The sequence below is a fragment of the Myotis daubentonii genome, chromosome 1, assembly GCF_963259705.1.
Source record: "Myotis daubentonii chromosome 1, mMyoDau2.1, whole genome shotgun sequence".
In the NCBI taxonomy this organism is placed as follows: domain Eukaryota; kingdom Metazoa; phylum Chordata; class Mammalia; order Chiroptera; family Vespertilionidae; genus Myotis; species Myotis daubentonii.
The window spans coordinates 29,883,235-29,902,415 of NC_081840.1; the positions used below are offsets into that span (position 1 = coordinate 29,883,235).

General features: G+C 57.2%; 1 protein-coding gene across 1 annotated transcript in view; it reads left to right on the forward strand.

Annotated features, from left to right (window-relative positions):
- Nucleotides 1–17,531, forward strand: part of SPTB (spectrin beta, erythrocytic) — a 119,523-nt gene extending 101,992 nt beyond the window's left edge. The window contains exons 30-36 of the mRNA XM_059693603.1: nucleotides 1,330–1,526; nucleotides 1,815–1,864; nucleotides 2,505–2,583; nucleotides 11,928–12,187; nucleotides 14,275–14,448; nucleotides 14,702–14,744; nucleotides 14,878–17,531. Of these exons, the coding sequence (XP_059549586.1) occupies nucleotides 1,330–1,526; nucleotides 1,815–1,864; nucleotides 2,505–2,583; nucleotides 11,928–12,187; nucleotides 14,275–14,448; nucleotides 14,702–14,744; nucleotides 14,878–15,045 (971 nt within the window). The 3' untranslated portion in view covers nucleotides 15,046–17,531. The remainder of the gene's footprint in view (nucleotides 1–1,329; nucleotides 1,527–1,814; nucleotides 1,865–2,504; nucleotides 2,584–11,927; nucleotides 12,188–14,274; nucleotides 14,449–14,701; nucleotides 14,745–14,877) is intronic.
- The last annotated feature ends 1,650 nt before the right edge of the window (nucleotides 17,532–19,181 follow it).

The following is a 19,181-nucleotide window of genomic DNA, read 5'->3' on the forward strand; positions in this document are numbered from 1 at the left end:
TGGCCCTAGTGCAGTGATGGTGGACCTTTTGAGCTCGGCGTGTCAGCATTTTGAAAAACCCTAACTTAACTCTGGTGCCGTGTCACATATAGAAATTTTTTGATATTTGCAACCATAGTAAAACAAAGACTTATATTTTTGATATTTATTTTATATATTTAAATGCCATTTAACAAAGAAAAATCAACCAAAAAAATGAGTTCGCGTGTCAGAGGTTCGCCATCACTGCCCTAGTGCATCCCAGATGTTTGATCTGAGGCATGTTGGGCACAGAAGGAACTGTGGAAACTAGGAAGGTGGAGAAATCCCACCACTCAGGCAGGCGCCATGAGCCACGAAGCCCTGGACGGGTCCCCTGGCTCTTCATGCCCGATTCTGTGGGACAGCCGAGGGCTGGGGAGAGGCTGTTCAGGGCAGAACACAGCTCCTCAAAGGGAGATGTCTAGACTACATCTTGTTTTCAAAATGGAGTTTGTTCTCACTGATGGGTTTTTTGTTTTTTGGGGGGTTTTTTTGGTTTTTTTGCACACCAACAATGCTGTTTTATTTAATTTTTTAAATATGTATACAGTGGGGCCTTGACTTACGAGTTTAATTCGTTCCGAGACCGAGCTCGTTAAGGAGCTCGTTAACTCAAATTACTCTATCAACTCAATGCAAAAAATCGGGGGAGAGACAGCTGGTATCTCAAAAAACTCGTTAGTCGGGACACTCGTAAGTCAAGGCCCCACTGTATTTTTTTACTGATTTCAGAGACAGGAGGGAGAGGGAGAGAGAAACATCAATGATGAGAGAGAATCATGGATCGGCTGCCTCCTGCATGCCCCACGCTGGGAATCAAGCCCGCAACCGGGCATGTGCCCTGACCAGGAGTCGAACCGTGACCTCCTGGTTCATAGGTCGATGCTCAGCCCCTGAGCCATGCCAGCCGGGCTCAATAACTTTTCTTTACAGCAGTAACACCCAATCTATATATATAAAAGCCAAAACAAACGGCCAACTGGCCAGTAACTATGACACGCACTGACCCCCAGAGGGCAGATGCTCAACGCCGGAGCTGCTGAGCTGCTGTCACTTGGCAGCAGCGGCTCTCACTGATGGGTTTTTAAAGCATCACTACTAATGGAAATGAGGTAGGGGCCTGGCGTGGGGAAGGAGTGGTCTCGGCAGAAGGTCATCCCTGCACAGGGTGTCCGTAGTCACGGGCACGCGTGCGGGCCTCATGCCAGACTGCCAACTCCGTGCGGGTCCCCAAGGTCCCCAGGAGCGGCCGCTGGTGCTGACGGCCCCCTGGGCCCCGTGGGGCCTGTGTCTCGCTCTCCGTGGCAGTGCTGGAAGTGTGCCAGTTCTCTCGGGACGCCTCCGTGGCTGAGGCGTGGCTGATCGCCCAGGAGCCCTACCTGGCCAGCCGGGACTTCGGACACACGGTGGACAGTGTGGAGAAGCTCATCAAGAGGCACGAGGCGTTCGAGAAGTCCACGGCCAGCTGGGCCGAGCGCTTCGCGGCCCTGGAGAAGCCCACCACGGTGAGCCGGGCTGGGTGTGGGCGGCCACGCCTGGAGGGTACCTCAGGTCAAGAGCTCTTAGCTGTTGTTGGACGCTAAGGACAGGGTGAAAGGCTGGCAAGGCAGGGAGTGGGAAGGAAGCAGGGGTGGTAGAGAGGAATGACTTTTGAACCCGAAGACAAGAGGGGGTAACCCAGAAGGAACATATGCCAGGGTGTGGTGGGTACAGGGAGCCCATTAGAGAAAGGGGTCTGAGAGTAGTCTCCCCTCCTTGGCTGCTCTGACTCCCTTGGCCTTTTCCTCCCCCAGCTTGAGCTAAAAGAACGCCAGATCCCAGAGACCCCCATGGAGGAGACTGGGTAAGTATGGGGAGGGCTGGGTGGTGGGCTTCGCTGGAGCAGTCTGCGAGGGGGAGGAGAAGGGAGAGTATTTTTAATCAGAAACAGCCCCCTGATCTTTTTTAATATATTTTCATTCATTTCAGAGAGGAAGGCAGAGAGAGAGAGAGATAGAAACATCAATGATGAGAGAGAATCATTGAACGGCTGCCTCTTGTACGCCCCACACTGGGGATCGAGCCCACAATCCAGGCATGTACCCTGACCTTGAATTGAACCGTGACCTCCTGGTTCATAGTTCGATGTTCAACCACTGAGCTACATTAGCTGGGCCCCCCGGAGGTTTAAAAAATACACCTGTGACCTCTGACACCTGGGCCACTAGTTAGAGAAATTGGGAGTGTCTGGAGCTTGCGGGCAGAGAGGAGCTGTGGCTAACCCCAAGTCAGGGTTGGCTGGAGACCTGCTGCAGGCAGAGCCAGTGGGAGCAGCGAGTTAAGGCAGATGAAGCAGCAACTTGCTAAGCACCTGCCAGGCTGCTGGGAGGCCTGGATGGGGAGGTACTTGGCATGAGTTCCGGGAGGAGAGCCGGAGAGCCAGGCCTGGGGTAGGCGCCGGCCTCAGAGGTGCTTGTTTCTGAGGAGGGGCTGTGTCTTCATAGGCCTCAAGAGGAGGAAGGCGAGACAGCAGGGGAGGGCCCCCGAGGTCCCCACCGAGCGGCCACGGAGAGAACATCCCCGGTCAGTTTCCTGTCCCACTTGTCTAGTTCCTGGGAGTCGTTGCTGCCAGAACCTGCTCATCCCTACTAAGCTCGGCCAGGGCCGGGGCCGGGGCGGAAGTCGAGGGCAGGCACGGCCACCGCACCCCCAGACTCCTCCTTCAGACCAGTCTGCATTTCCACTTGGGTTTTCTCAATTCCTAGACTGACTCCCCTCCTCCCCTCGACCCAGAAGAAACTGACATGTTAGCCCACTGACATGACTCCATTAGTTTGGTTTTACCTAGTCTAATAAATTTTCTTGTATAAATACATCACCATCTACATCAGGGGAAACAGTGTATACAGGGATGACTCATTTCCATACACGGTCCTTTTTCCCCCTCACTCCATCCTTAACGCAGTGTCTCACCACACACATACACACACATCCACAAATAGACAGCCCAGGGGTGCCCGCCACAGCCACACATTTCAGGACGCCCGCCCCTCTAGCAGTCCTCTCCCGCCCCAGGCACAGCCCCCTGCCCCATTGCACTTTCCTGGTCTGAGGCCTGTTGGTCAATGAGTTTGGATGTGGAGCTGGTTCTGGGGCAAGAACAGACTTGAAGGAGCCCTGTGAGCATGGGGAGAGCCCCAGGGCTTCTGGGTCACAGGGCCAGTCCCCCCACTTGTGGAAAAGGAGCGTGTGTGGCTGAGGGGAGGAGCGGGAGGGAACTAAGACCCACCAGCTGCCAGTCACCTGGGCATATGACTTAGGACCTTGCCTGGAAGAGGTCCCTTAGCTAAAAGGACCCAGGGGATCAGTGCAGGAGGCCTGTGAGTCTGTAACCCAGGTTTGGGGAAAACGCCCTGGAGGGCGGCTGAAAAGAAAGCAAAAAATCTCAGCATGTGCCTTGCATGGCTTCTCTCTGCATGAACCCCGCCTCTACAGGTGCCCCGGTGAGCTTGCCTAAACCTTTGGGGATTTAGGGAAATTGGTATTCTAGGTGAAATTTTCTGGCACACCAACCACCCCAGAAAAAAATGCACACACAGTGATTGTTTCCTGTGCAGAATCCCTGTCAGGTCCAGACTTCAGCCCTTCAGCACACACTTCTGTCACACACACACACACACACACACACACACACACACACAGCCCCCTCTCCGCCTCCAGCCTAGTCGGAGGCCTCTCTTCCTGAGCTGCACCAGCCCTTTTTGTCCAGCAGAGGGCACTGCTGGGCTCCCGTTGCCAGGTCTCTCCCAGAAGTTCCCTCTCAAGCTCCCATCGTGGCCTGTGGGAGTCTCTGGTGGACTGCGCCCCAGCCCCTTTCTCCCAGTGACAGCCCCCGCCGGAAGGAGCGCCAACGCTGGGGGCTGGCACGGACTGTGGACACAGGGGCTGGGGCTGCCCCCGCCTCCACCTCCTGCACCACCCGCGCTTCGGCTGTGCATCCCCCTGTGTCTGTGTGCAGTGGTGTCCCCGGTCTGCGGGCTCCTTGTGACCTCCTGAATGACTCCACCCATTGTCTGTGTCACGTACGTCTGTGCAAATGTAATTACATGTGTGTCAGCCGCCTCCATCCAGCATTGGGAGGTCATTGGGTTCGGGGGAATAAAACCTGCTTGGACCTGAGTCTCTCTGGAAGGAAGAGTGGGCCCACCCTTGAGACCCTCTCAGAGAGCCCGCCCTCCAGCCGGGAAAATGGGCCTGTGCCCGGCACCAGGAAGAAACCAGTGGCGACTCCGTTAAAGCCAGGCCCGAGGCCTCCTGGGAACACTTCCTGCTGCCATCCTATCTCAGCCTGCGTTGAGTTTTCATGAGGATCCACGAAACTCTGAGGGAGGTGTGCTCCCCCGTTGGTCTCTGATATGAGAAGAAAACCTAACGGGTCTCACGCAGGCTGGGAGCCCTTTGCAGACACGAAAGGCCTCTCCCAGGAAGGCGGCTGTCTGCTGGGCCTTCTCTTGGTGGGCCTGGGCGTGGTGGCTGGCTGCTGTCCCGTGTGTGTGGTCTGGTGTCGGTGCCCTATAGAATAGACCCACGCGTTTCGCTTCCTGTGAGACCCATCACTGGTGCATGCGGCTTCCTGCTTGGGGGAACAGACGGGAGCGGACCAGGCACCTGAGCCCGTCTAGACTGCTGCACACCACAGGCGGCCACCCTGCCAGCCCCACCCAGCCCTCCCCTTCCTGGTGTGCACACACACGCATGTACACGCAGGCTCCGAGTGCCATTCCCTGCATCGCTGTTTTCTTCAAACACATCGCTGTGTGGTGCATCACCTCCCTCGCCCCTCACCTTTCCCCATTAGAGCATATTCTGGTAAAACGGATTCATTCGTAAGGTAAGTAGGTAAGTAAGTGTGTGTGAGGCCAAGCAGAAGAAGCAGGTATGACAACAGGCCAACTTCGAGGTGGAGGTCAGGACGCTGGGCTCTCGCCCTGAGTTCTTCGGGAACCTCCCGGCATGATTTAGAGAAGCCGCCTCGTCTTCCCGGGTCTCCTCGCCCTTATAAAGCCCTCCGCAGGATTACAGAAAACCCCTGAGTGTCATCAGTGTGGTGAATAAAGGGAGGGGTGGGAGGGTGGTTTTCCCCACTTGTCAGGTGCCGGTGGGTGTGAGGCTGGAGATGGGAAGGACGAGGCAAAGGGCTGTGGTGTTTGCCTCTGTCCCTGTTTGGGGAAGAGGCAGAGCTGGATCTCAGTTCCTGACACAGCCAGTACCTTTGCCTCTCCTTCTGGGTGCTAGAGGGGGCCCCGTTCCTCTCTGTGCCTGGGGCGCACTCACCCCAATACCCTCGCCTTACATGTTTCCCTTGCACCTGCGTGTGGCCCTGGGAAGAGCTGGGGTCCTGCTAGGGTCCTCATTTCCCGGGCTCTGGAGCCTCGGAATCCTCCTTGACATCCGAGTGAGATGCTGACGTTGAGATGTTGTGTCGGTTTCACGGGACAGAAGCGATATCGCAGAGAATCTGAGTTACTCCAGGCTCCGGCCAGCAGCCCTGGATGTCTCCTGGCTGCGCCCTGGGTTTGTCCCTGGCCTGGTGGGAAGGGGGCTGCTCTGGGAACTCCCAGCCGAGCTGCTGCGACAGGTCACATGCCTGAAAGGTGCTCCTAGGGGCTGTGACACAAAACAGTGTCCTCAGGGTTCATGGTTTGGGACAGTCAGGCCTGGACAGATGCGGTCTGTGGTTCAGGACTCGAGGGCACCAGACCCGCAGGAGAGCAGCTGCCCGGTGCGAGTCATTACCAGGCCCCGCAGGAGGTTGTCACAGAAAACGCCCTCCCCCAAGCACTCAGATGGCGCTCTCACCGGGACCCCAGGCTGCCTGCAGCTGGCTTCCTGAGGACTGGGATGAGCATGGGCATTGACACTAGGACCCTGGCTCTCCTCCTGTGATCGCTGTGGCTTCAGAAGAGTAGCCAGCAGGAGAATGCAAGCGACGGTGCCCGGAGCTGGATGGGCACTGGGTTGCAGCCCTCCCCACACTTCTGGGAGACAGGACACCTTTCAGCCAGTGCCTGGCTGGCTCCAGTGCTGCCACCCCCTTGGCAACCTGTGCAACTCCCCCAGGCAGCCTGGCGCTTTCATCAGCAGCCAGAGCCCAGGCTCTGATGTCCTGGGAGGGATGTGGGTGTGGAGGCAGCAGCTGTTTCTTCTTGCCTGAGCAAGCTTCCCCATCCCTCCTCCCCTCCCCCTGCGAGGCCCAACTGAGCTGCTGCTTCGCATTTTGCAGTGAATGCAAATCTTGTGTTTGCTCATAATGAGCAGACGGGCCTGGAAAGAACCCCATTTCCCCTAAACTTGGGCGTGTCCTTGCCTCCCCAGGATGCCTGAGTCAGCGAGGCAGGGGTGTGTCTGCCTGCTCTCTGGCCCCGGGCCCTGGTACTCCAGCCTCCCCAGAGAAGCTCACCCTGGGCTCTTGCTGGACAGCTGCTCACTGCTGGGTGTGCCCAGCTTTTGTGCTGTGTTCAGACGGGATCTTTCTGGCCACACTGTTCCAAAGGCCCCTCCCGAGTTCTTTCTTCCAAGCTGTGTCTCAGAGCATCCCAGATACTGGTGGGCTCTGGGCGGCCTCAGCTCAGTCGGTTGGAAGCTGCCCGCTCGACAGTGGGTGGTGGAGCTGGATGGGCGAGTCATCTGTTTAGTCTTTCTGATGCTGACCCAGCAAGCCCTGCTCTCCAGGGCAGGGCCCGAAGAGCCCACACCCTGGTGGGAATGATGAAGACAGCTCCCCAGGAAGCCTCGCTCTCCTCTGGCCCAGATGCCGCCAGTGGGCCAGGTCTCCCCCCAGCCCCCACGTCCGTCCAAGGGGACCCTGCACACTCCCCTCTCCATCGCCCTCACTTTACCTGGGGGCCTTCTGCTCTTGTTCCCTCCTGTTGTCTTCCCTGGACCCCCAGTTGGCATCTCAGACAGCTGGCCCCAGGAGCACATGTTGATCCACTTTGCTCCCCACCACCCCACTTCTCATGGGAGCCCCTCACCATCCCCACCACCAACCGGGGGACCCTCACTGCCTGGCCCAGCCTCAGCTCCTCACCTTCTTCCCCTATTCAACAACTCTCTCTTTAGACTTTTGTCTCTGATCACTCTAAGTGGCCATCTCTTCATCTCTGACTGCTCTCAACTCAACAGACCATCCCTTTTTCTTTCCTTGTGAACAACTGTGGACAGCCTGCCTGCCAACAGCCCCTCACCCAGAGGAGAGCCTCGATGTCAGGTGCTGGGGGAGGGTAAAACTCAGGTGTAAGTGGCCAACTCCCCCCACACACACACCTGCAGTTTCCCAGGGCTATGTGGTTGCCTACCACATTAGCAATAGGTCTTGTCTGGCTCCAAGCCCCGCTTCTGGCCCCTTCCAGTGTGGTTCTGATGTGATCTGCTGCCTCAGCTGGCCAGCCACGTGTCTTACAGAACCGAGCTGCCCATGTGGGCTGTGACCCATCAGACAGGTACTTCCCTCTAGCAATAGTACCACCCCCTCCCCCCGCAGCAGGTCTGCATCTCAACCTTCTGCTCACTAGATGTGAGGCTGTGGGCAAGTTATTCATTCCCCACCCCAGGCCTGGTTCCCTCCTCTGAAATCGGTGTGGTGAGGATACCTGCCTTGCAGAGAGGGTGTGAGGATGGGAAGAGAGAGTACAGGTAGAACATCTGGCATCTGGTAGGTGATTAGTTAAGTCTTCATTTTTTCCCTCCATCCCTCACTGTAGCCTTTCATCTCTTTTTTAAAAAAATATATTTTATTGATTTTTTATAGGGAGGAAGGGATAGGGATAGAGAGAAACATCGATGAGAAACATCAATCAGCTGCCTCCTGCACACCTCCCACTGGGTATGTGCCCGCAACCAAGGTACATGCCCTTGACTAGAATTGAACCTGGGACCCTTGAGTCTGCAGGCCGACACTCTATCCACTGAGCCAAACCAGTTAGGGCAGACTTTCATCTCTTAAAAGAAACTCCCTCCCTATGAATTCTAACATCCATTGCCTAAGCCCTCCCGAACCTTCCCGGCGTGCCCCTCCCTCGAGGCCCACTACACACACACCCTGAGCCCAGTCCTTGCAGTGACATAGGCAGGACCATCGGACGGCTCAGGCGGAGCATTCGCTTTCTGTGACGCACCCTTATGCTCTGGCCCTCGCTTATCAGCATCTCCTCTCGAGAGAAGCTCCTCACTTGTGTTTCTTTGCTTGTTGGTGTACCTGGGTTCACTGAGCATCTTCTAGAACCTCCACAATTTCCTGTGTTCCCAAACCAGGTTATTTTCCTGCTGGGAGCTAGAGTAGTCTGTGTGCTGTCCTCCCGCCACCTGCTGGCTGAGCCTGGAAGGACACCTTCCACTCTTAAGAAGAAATGTGCCCATCCCGTCCCATTTCCCCTCCCTTTCTTGAAGCTCCTTTGTGGAGGAGACTCTCAACCCTCTGCCTGCACCCCCGCCAAGCCAGCTTCCTAGCAAGGCAGGACCCTAAAAAGTTGAGCTTACAAGATTCTGAGGTGGCCATCCCCCCCTCACCCACCTCCATCAGTGGCCAGGGCCTCTCCCTGTTTACGATCCTATAAAAGGCTCTTGCCTGTGCCCTTCTATCCTCTCATGTCCCCCAACCAGCAGCCAACAGCAGATGTCCCCAGTCCTACCCTGGCATCATGACCCCAGCAGCCAGTGCGCATGCCCGCCTCTCACACATCTCCCCCACCCCTGCCCACCAGAGAACCCGGCTCCATGCTGCAGGCAGCACCTCCCTTATTCCAGCCCTCACCTCCAGGCCATTCTCCCTCATGCTCTCACTCCCACATATGGCCTAAGACTCACCAGCCAGCCCAGCCTGACCCCCAGAAACTCCAAGCAGCTGGCCCTTCCCCCTCCGTGTCCCCAGCTCCTCTGGGTGCCGTCTCTAGGCTGGGTACCGCTTAGCAGTGTAGGTCTAATCCGTGCACCCTCCCAATGGCCTGAGGGCTAGCGCAGCAGGCCTTCTGCCTATAGAATGGAGGCCAGACGGGAACCAGACCACCTCACCTATGCAGGGCCTTTTGGCAGAACCTGCCTGTCTCTACAGCCAAGGAGCCCCCAGCTCTGGGCCCCGCTCCTCAGCCAGCCCCCCCCCCCTTTTGGTGCTCTGCTGTCCTCAGACCCCTCCGCCTGTTGGGCAAGGCAGGATCCCCATGGCCTGGTTCCAGAGGCCGCAGAACTCACCTCCTCCCCTCTTTCCCGACTCCCTCTTATAAGATGGCACAAAGCATAGTCACCCCTGGAACCTGGGGCAGGAAGGCCTGTCTGCCCAAACCATGCCACCGTCTTTCTCATCGGTGTCCCCTCCCCCAGCCCAGGGGAAGAGAAGCCATCAGCCCTGGGCCTTCTCCTCAGGCCTTGGCGGTGGGGACAGAGAGGACAGGGTGCACTTTAAATCTCTCCACGGGGACAGTCCAGAGCACTTAAGAAATCGTTGGAAGCGCCCCTTTTCCGAAGCCAACCCATGACCCAGCCAGTTAACTTTTGATCACAGGGGCCTTGGCCTCTGGATGCCCCTGCCAGGGAATGGGCCGGGCGCCCACTGGGAGGAAGCAGAGAGAGGTGGTTATGTTGGAAAGCAGTCCTGGGGAAATGCATCTTTATTTTCAGAGGACAGTTCCCAAAAGGAAGGAGAATGGAAGTGAAAGTGTAGGAAGAAAATGTGGACCCACAGGCCTCCAGTAAGACCAGTCCCAGGAGGGGAAGGCTGGGTGAGGGTCAGGCATGGCTGTGAGGGTCTGCGGGCTCCCCACCCAATGTCTGCCATGCCATCTTCCCGAGACCCCAGGGCAGGTGCGGGGAGGAGCAGCACGGCCAGGTGGAGAGGGAAGGGATGAAAAGGCTTCACTCTGCAATACCGTCCACCTCCCAAACCTCACACCAGATCAGAGGGTTGGCCTGATGGGGTTCCCAGAAGGACCCCAAACCCAGGCTCCAGCCCTACTCCTGTTACTCTTGCCTTTCCTCTGTGCTAGAGGACAGCCAGGCTTTGGGCCTCCAGATCCTTGTGGGCAATGCTGGCTCATTGTGCTCTTGAAGATGCAAATTGTGCAAATGCATGAAAATGAGGGTGGCCTGGCCACAACTCTCAGGGGGTTCTAAGACAGCAAAGGATGAGAGCCCTACAGATGTGATAGAAACTCAGGTCCGTCCAGTTCTGGAATGCACGTTCTTAATTGCCTCCAATACTTGTAAGCTGTGTGATCTTGGATAAGTCACTTAACCTCTCTGAGCAAAGATTTTCTCATAAATTGAAGGTATTTGACTAGGATAGTGGTTTTCGATCTTTTCCAGTCATGTTATCCTTTCTTTAAGTAAGATCTTAGTGGAACCCCAACTTATACCTGTTTATTGAACAGCCCTCGCTTCATGGAATATAAACATGACCAGCTTCATCCTTCTTCCAAGCACTGCCTTCGAACATGGCCAGTGAGCCTCCCTTTCCATTCCTTAGCGCCATCTCAGGCAGACCTTGGTCACTTTTCGTCTACGCAACCTATTTCAGTTAAAAGCTTCAATCCGGCGTCCAAGACGGTGCCCACATCCTCCCATCCTCCGTCTCTCTCTTTCGTATTTGACTGTGTCTTTTGTAGGAGCCACAGTGGGGAGCAGGGGTCTGCTCTTCTGGGCCTCATCTTCAGTGGTTGGAGTAAGGAGCAGAAAAGGGACCCATCTCATCACTGCCTCCTGGGGCAGCTCCTGGGCTGTCGACGCCCTTGATCCTTCGGGTGTTCAGACGCGGCTGCGCGGGGGCCTTCAAGGCCTTCCCACCTGGCGCTGCAGGGTCTCCGCAGTCAGGCCTTTGAGACAAGGTTCTGGCCGGATGGCTTTGAGCTGGGCTGCCTTCCTTGGTGCTCATTGGACATGTAGGAGAGCCACCCATCTGGCCTGCCCGCTTTCTCCTCCTGCGGCAGGCACAGGGCCGATCAGCAAGGCCGCTGCATAAGGAGGTGCCCAGCTGGGCAACGGGAGGGCTACGTCCCCTCTCAGGGGCACCTGACACAGCGCGTGGCTCCACTGGAGGCCCTTCACTCAGCGTGGGCAGCCGGGAGCACCCGCCCTCCACGGGGAGGTGCAGGGAGGCAAAGCCAGTCCTTCCCCAGGGCAGGGACTCCTTACAGGCGACGGTCCGCCCTCCGACATTAGCGTGCATGAAAGGCTTGTGAAGGAAGCCCGATGCGCTGACCCGCTCCAGGCTAAAGCAGCAGCGTAAAGGCAGGGTCCGGGCCTCTTGCATTCGCGTTCTCAAGGTGAGTTTTACGTCAAGGGCATCCAGGCTTGGGAACCGCTGCCCCATCAAAGGGCAGGAGCAGGGCCAACCAGGCTGGGTTCTCCCTTTTTAAGGGCGTGGGGGACACATAGGGCCTGGCGCCCTCACTTGGAGGTTTTAGACACAAGTGGAAGGTTAACAGAAGAGTTGCCATTCAACATCTTATGCACGTGTTTTTCAGCCCTGCCTAACAGCAGCCCTTCATAGGAAATCTTGCCAGAGCCCACGTAGAACTCGGCTGGAGTTAGAGCACATGACAGGGCAGGGTAGGGCCTGGGGCAGGTGGTGAGCCGGGCTTGGCCAGCAGGGTCGCAACCCCCCGGGTGAGAGAACCAGGCGGGCCCCTTCGGCTCACTCTAAGAACCTCCTGTTGATGTCAGATGGGGGGTGGGAATGGAGCCAGAGACGTGGGCAGAGCCTAGGGAAGCAGGCCAGCTGGTACCCACAGCAGGTGCAGAGCCAGGAAGGGCCAGGAGGGGCACAGCAGAAGGGAACCGGGCTCCGGAGGGGGCCCGCTGGCTTCCCAGTTCTACTGAGCAGCCGTCCCCGGGCAGAACCCCAGCAAGGTGTGCTCCCCTCATGTGCCCCTGAGCAGGGGGAAGAAGAGAGACAGTGGCCCCAGGACCTGCAGCCGCCACCCCCACCGGGGCCGCAGAAGGAAGAGCAGGAGGAGAAATCCGGCGGGGATGAGAGGCCCGCCACAGAGCCTCTCAAGGTCCTGGACACACCTCTGAGCGAGGGCGACGAGCCCATCACGCTGCCGGCCCAGCAGGACCACGGGCACAGCGTGCAGATGGAGGGCTACCTGGGCCGCAAGCACGACCTGGAGGGGCCCAACAAGAAGGCATCCAACAGGTGGGTGGAGAAGAGGCTGCGGTGGGAGGGGAGCCTGGGCAACATAGTTCTGTGCTGGGGGAGAGGGTGCCCTCTACCTCTGGCCGTGAGTGTTCCTGGGCGCCCCTCTGACACCTGGCATGATGGGAAAGCCTGCCTTCAGTTCTGGTCCCAAGTTCAAATGCTGTGACCTTGTGCAAGTTACTCAGCCTAAGTTCGTTTCCCCCTTTGTAAGATGATGATGATAACATGCCTCTTTGATGCGGAGACCAGGCCTGGAGCAGCGTAGAGACCACCAGTGCCGTTACTCTGATCCCAGGGCGGGGTAGGTCAGTCTTGGCACTGACAGCATATCCTTGACCAAGTCCCACTTTTTACCAATCGGGGCTTGTTTCCCCAGCTATCATACAGGAGAGTGGGGTCGGCGTAGATGCAGCGACTCCATGACCTTGAGAAATTCCTTCAAAAGCTGTGTCCTTTCCTGACCTGGAGGCAGTCATGCCCTTGGGTTTGTTCTACCCAGAGATGCCTCTTTAAGGACTCTGGGCCTTCACCTTCAGGCCGCTGTCCAGGGTCCCAGGGACTGGGTGGCAAGGAGGTCGAAGCCAGCCATGTCCCAGGACCAGCCGGCAGCACACAGAGTCTGTTCTGGGGACGCCAAAGCTAATGCAAGTTCCAGAAATGAATTCGGGGACTCCACCGCCTGAAGAGGTGTACTGCCTATGTGGAGAGTCCACCAGGAAGGTGGAAAGTAGCATTTATCGAGCACCTACGGCGCACCAGGCATGATGTTAGGACTCATGCAATCTTCCTGACTGCCCTGTGATATTGAGGTTTCCATCTTCCAGATGGGGAAACAGAAGCTCAGATTAAACCGTTTGTTCCAGGCAGGATTTTATCCCCAGACCCAGACCCTTCTTAGCAGCTGCCTTCCTTGGGCTACAACTCAAAGGTGGTGGTGAGGGGCTGGAGGAGAGCCCCAGGCTGGGCGTCAGGAAGCTGGGCTCGGTGAACTGGCTCTGCAGCCAGCCCGGTACAGGGCACCTTCTCTCTCCGACCTCCCTGCCCTTCCTCCCTGCGTGCCCTACTAGTGTTCCACCTTCCTGCCCTCCAAGAGGGAGGGAGAGAAGCAAGAATGAGGAGGAGGCAAAGGAGGAGGGGGAAGAAGGAAGAGGAGCTTAAGGTTTCTCAGAGTTCATCTCTGAAATGGCAACATGTTCCCCCTTTCTCATGGAGGAGCTCCGTTAGCCCACAGCAGCTACAAGCTCGCTGTTGTCACCCAGCACACCAGCTGAGACGAGCCTTGGTTTGCACAAATACGTTTCTTGTACAAGTGCTAGTGCAGTTTGCTGGGCATATATCAACAAAACAAAAAGTAACAGCAAACAATACAAAAAAACAACAGCAACCACCAAACAAAACCCCGCGCTGAGCACGTCACGGCTCTGTACTGAGAATCCAGTGTGCTCGTGGACGGGGAGGTGCTGTGCAAAGTGTACGCTGTTGGTCTCAGACTCAACGATTCTACTAAAAACGTATCTCAAGGTAAGATGAACGTTATCGGCAAAGGTTTATGCACAAGAATGTTTACCCCCTGGTCCACCAATAAAGGGATTATTTATATACATGTGATGGGATATCATACAGCTATTCAAAATTACTTTCAAGAGATATTTAAGGATTTGCGGATGTCCTCATGATATAACGTTAAGCATAAATGCAGGACATAAAAGTGGATATGTAGTATAATCCAATTTTAGCTATATACAGGGGGGGGGCAAAAGTAGGTTTACAGTGGTAATACAGATAATTAATAAATAATACAAGAATAAACTCTGTTGCATATGCTCACAACTGTAAACCTGCTTTTGTCTACCCGGGTATGTGAGCAGAAAAACATGTGAATAGAAAAAAAGACTAGAAATACATGAAATGTTAACAATAGTTAACTCTTGGAAATGAAATTACATGGAGATGACTTTTACTTCCAAGAAAATGTATTACTATTTATCAGGGCAAAAATGGTGTCATCAAAACCAGGGGCAGCTCTAGGACCTGTCGAGCCGTGGACCAGGACGGGGGTGACCTGGCCGTCTGCATCGTTGCAGGTCCTGGAACCACCTGTACTGTGTGCTCAGGAACAGCGAGCTCACCTTCTACAAGGACGCCAAGAACCTGGCCCTGGGGGTGCCCTACCACGGGGAGGAGCCCCTGGCCCTGAGGCATGCCATCTGCGAGATCGCTGCCAACTACAAGAAGAAGAAGCACGTCTTCAAACTGAGGTGAGGCCTCCTGTCCACCGCCCCTCCCTGGTGGTGTGACTGGCAGGAGTGGCTGGACAGGGGCCTCTACCTGGGGCCAGCTCCATGCCTGAGTTGCCCCACAGGGACTTTTCAAATCAAAAAGGCGGAGGGCCCAGATTCTTACCTCTCTCGGGTGCTGTGCGCCTGAGCGGGCTGTGGCATCAGAGCCAGCCCTCTGCCCGGGCAGGGGCTCCAGAGGTGGCCCAGGACAGGAAACCCTTTGTCCTCCTAGGTTGAGCAATGGCAGCGAGTGGCTCTTCCATGGCAAGGACGAGGTAAGTGCAGGGCAGCCTGGCCCAGCCCCTGGGACACAGGGGCACATGGAGAAGGCGCCCTCAGAAGCGGCAGTCCTAAGGCCTCCCGCCCGTCCATTGGGGAGGTGTGAGGCCTGACCCTCCCGCCCTACAGGAGGAGATGCTGTCCTGGCTGCAGGGCGTGAGCACCGCCATCAACGAGTCCCAGAGTATCCGCGTCAAGGCCCAGAGCCTGCCCCTGCCCTCCGTCACCGGCCCTGACACCAGCCTTGGCAAGAAAGACAAGGAAAAGAGATTCAGCTTCTTCCCCAAAAAGAAGTAGCCTCTTGCGGCGGCGCCCCACAGGTGGGGCCGGGCTGCGGGTGCCGCGGTGCCTCCCTCGACGGCCCAGGGCAGGCTGGGGCGTCCTCGGCCTTGACCTTGGCCACAGCCCTCCTCCTGCCCGGCTGCCCGCTGCCCGCTGCCCGCCTGCTCCTAGTGGCCGGGCGGGGCTCCCGGGCCCACGCTGCACTGCAATAGCTGCCTTCACCTGCCCGACGCCTGCTCCCCCACCATCTGCAGAGCGGCTCCCGGGACACAGGCTCCCGGCCTCGCTGGGCCTCGGGGCCTGGGGGTAGAATACGGTCTCCCAGGCACACGCCCCCCTCCCCACCCTATGTTGAGGATGCACCAGCCCCCCGGCCCCATACAAGCTAGAGCAGGAGGCTGATGGGTCCTCAGATGCCGCCCACTCCCAAAGCAGATCTTGCATGGGCTCACCCCCCACTTGGTCCAAACCAGAGAAAGGGAAGAGGACACTGGGAATACCTGACCCACCCCTGGGCATGAGGAAGGAGCCTCCAGGTAGGCCCACAGGGAAAAGGGCTGCTGGGGCCTGAGGGACATGATGGCCCTGCTCCCCACTGGGCTTCCTCAGAACTGGGACTCTCACCTCAGGGGCCACCACATCCCTTCCCCCCTCCAAGGTCTGTGGGTCCCAAGGGCAAGGGGCCTCCCGCTGCTTCCAGCACTCTTTGCCACCACCACAGGTGGCAGAAGGGCCAGGGAGCTCTGCAGCGGTCCTTCCAGAGTCTAGAATCTAGACCTTCCGTTGAAGCTTAGGGCTAGCGCTCAGACCCGAGGGAGGTAGACACGTCCTGACACTGCCTAAGGCGCTGCCTCTCCGCGCTGGGACCTCTCCCAGTAGCAGCTGAACCAGCAATATCAACTCAGACCCAGGCCCCCTTCGAGACAGTCCAGTCCCCAGATACCAGATGGACAGCCCAGCACCTGGAGTCAAGCAGCCCAAAGCCAAATGCCCAATGTGTACTGTCTATATAGCTGGTCCCACCCGAGGTTACCGGCTGATAGACAGCCAAGTTCGTGTATGACCTACCGCCCTGGGATGGCAAACCTGGCCTCACCTGGGGGTTACCACCCTCACCACACAACCCGTGGACAGCTGGACAAATGCTGGGGCCAGAGCCATGAAGGAGGGGCACCCCTTGCTCAGCTTCTCTGAAGGTCCTGGCCTTGGGTCTTGGGGGAGTCACACGGGTGCAGAAGTCACCAAGTGTCACCCCATCCCCAAGCACAGCTAAAGGGGCCCTGTAACCTAGATGCACAGGGACGGCCTTCCAGGGCTCCGAGGTTGACTTCCCGAGGGAAGGGGGCTGGGTCCACAGGGACGGCCCTGCCGCGCTTCGAAAGCAATGCAGCTCCAGCCCAGCGTCTTAACGGGCTCAGTCCCGCAGAGGGGTGGAGCTGGTGGCACTGCCCATTTCCCCCGGGGAGACCATACGAGGCCCTACAGCTGCCGCTGCAGGAGGCAGTGAGGTAACTACACTCACCTGGCAAGAAAGAAGGCCTCTGGTACGTGCCCCGGGCAGAGCGCATTCCTTGCTGAAGAGCAGGTGCTGGCAAGTCTCCCTCCACTGCCTCCCAGGCCAGTCTTGAGGGAGCCCAGGGACAAGGGCCCCCCTCCCCTCCACGCGTGCCAAAGTAGCACCTGAGCGAGGAATCTCAGCCCCAAGAATGAAAAGGCCCCAAAGGAAGCACGAGGACCCAACCAGCCAGGTCCCTGACGGTCCAGGGTAGCCAGCTGCATGCGACCCGCCGCCTAGTGCCAGCTCCCACATCTCCACACCACACAGGCCCCCAGACCCTCCACCAACTGGGCTGACAGTGCAGGCACCCAGCTTTGGGAGACTGTGCCACATGGGGGCGAAGCCCCTGGTGCCCTGCAAGGCAATTGTGGTGTTTTGGGGTTTTTTTGTCCTCCTTCCATTTTCTACTCTGCAGTCTTTTAACAGAATTCCCAAACTAGGTCGACACAGCTCCAGTCCACACCAGCACACCAGGCTTCCTCCCAGGGCAGTTGAGGAAGCTCCCTCTGGGCATGGCCGGGTGGTCCTCCTGCCCCTTCACCCCCTGGCCTCCACGGACTCTGGCTGAGGGGGGATGGATGATCCTTAGGCTTCCCTCCCCCACTAGCACCCATCACAGGAGGCCTGTCGGAGGCTCCCGTCCACAGCACTTCCTTCCTGCCTATTGGAGGGCAACAAAGGTCCCGGAGGCTGGTCCTGGATCCCCTCCTCCCTTCAGTGGGAGGGGCAGAGAGCCCAAGGGCCATGCGGCTTGGTCCCTTGGACACGCAAGCTCAGGGAGGACATAGCGGAGGAGGCAGCTACAGAGGACTTTGCAACCCTGTTGGGCACAGACCACGCAACCTGGGGCCAACTGGGCCTCGTCCTCTACCTGCTCTGACGTGCTTCCACCAAACAGAGGAAACCCATTTACTAGTTTTTCTAATAAATCAATAATGCTCCACATTTCTCTCCATTTCGTATTTGACAAGCCTTGCCTCCCTTTGCCCTGGGCCAAGGAAGGCTGGTTGGGCAAGCAAGGAAGGAGGGAGCCGTTTCCAAGCCAGACTCTCTGGCTTGTCTCTGAGTCTTATGGGCCAACTCTGCCTGCACCCACGTCCTGCCTCACCCAAGACCCTGATTCAAGCTCAGTTGGCCATGCATCCAACCATCTGAGGGCCTGCTGCAGGCCTTTCCCCAGAGCTCAGGACAGAGGTCCTGGCTGAACATCAGAATTGCCAGGACTCATCTGCCCCGGGCGGGGTGGAATGTAGGTGTGCCGTGCCAGCACAGCCAAGGGCTCGGTGAGCCTGAGGGGGGGCAGCAAAGGATTTAGAAAAGACAGACAAGCCCTGACCGGTTTGGCTCAGAGGATAGAGCAACGGCCTGCGGACTGAAGGGTCCCAGGTTCGATTCCGGTCAAGGGCATGTACCTTGGTTGCGGGCACATCCCCAATAGGGGGTGTGCAGGAGATAGCTGATCGATGTTTCTAACTCTCTATCCCTCTCCCTTCCTCTCTGTAAAAAATCAACAAAATATATATTTTAAAAAAAGAAAAAGAAAAAAGACAAGAGAATAAGCTGGGTCTAGGTGGATCTCCTGTGCCTGGCTGAGGCCACAGAGAGCCAGACGGCAAGCTGAGCCTTTATTTTATAGCCACAGGTAAACAAGGTGGTGGTCACCAGTTACAGTGTCCTTGTGAGTTTCACTTGTTTTGGCAACACTTGCTGCACCTCCCACAGCCCATTAGCTACCCAGATAGGATCTAGGGCGAGTCCTAAGGTCAAGCCTAATTATGCTAAGAGAGCTGTGCCCTCTAAGCTGGGACTTGTGGCTTTGCCAACAGGTCAGTCCGAGGCCTAACCCTATAGCTGCCCCCTACATGCAGGCATAGCCATTTTTTCAAAAGGCTCCACTGATGATTCTAATGGGCAGCCGGGGAGAACCACTGAGCTGGCCCAAGGTTCCCAGACGCATCCAGATGCGTGTGTGAGAATCTCCCGGGAAAGTACTCACTACAACTTCCCAGGCCCCACCCGCTGAAGCGTCTGAGGCAGGGAGTTTGAGAAGCAGCGAATCATCCACCTCCTTCATTTACAGATGAGGGAAAAGCAAGAGTTGAGGTGGCCGGACTAGGCGAACGGCAGGGTTAGGACCAATACCCAGGTCCCCTGGCTCTCGCTCCATGAGGTTTGTGGCGACTCAATGTCATGACCCAAGGCTTGCCTGGTAGAAGCCGGCCCTCTCCTCAGTGGAAGTGGCCGCGGAACACGGCAGCGGGTAGAACATGGGCATCTCTGGCCCGTCGGCTCTGCCAGCCTCAGCAGACTCTGTGCATCCACCTGTAGATTGAGTCTGTCCCCCGAAGGCAGACGACTCGTGAGGCCCTGAACCAGCAGACCTGTGGGGAGCCTCAGGACAGTTCTACCACCTGGGTCCCGCAACCCCCTACTCCCAGGCCCCAGACAGAAGGAACAGGGCAGAACAAGGCAGGTCCACCATGGACCAAGGGCAGAAAACCCAACTAGAAAGAGGGAGGCATTCTTAGCCTTTCTGAATCAGACACTTTGAGAAGAGATGAAGACTAAGGATGCAGCCCATAAAAACGCACCT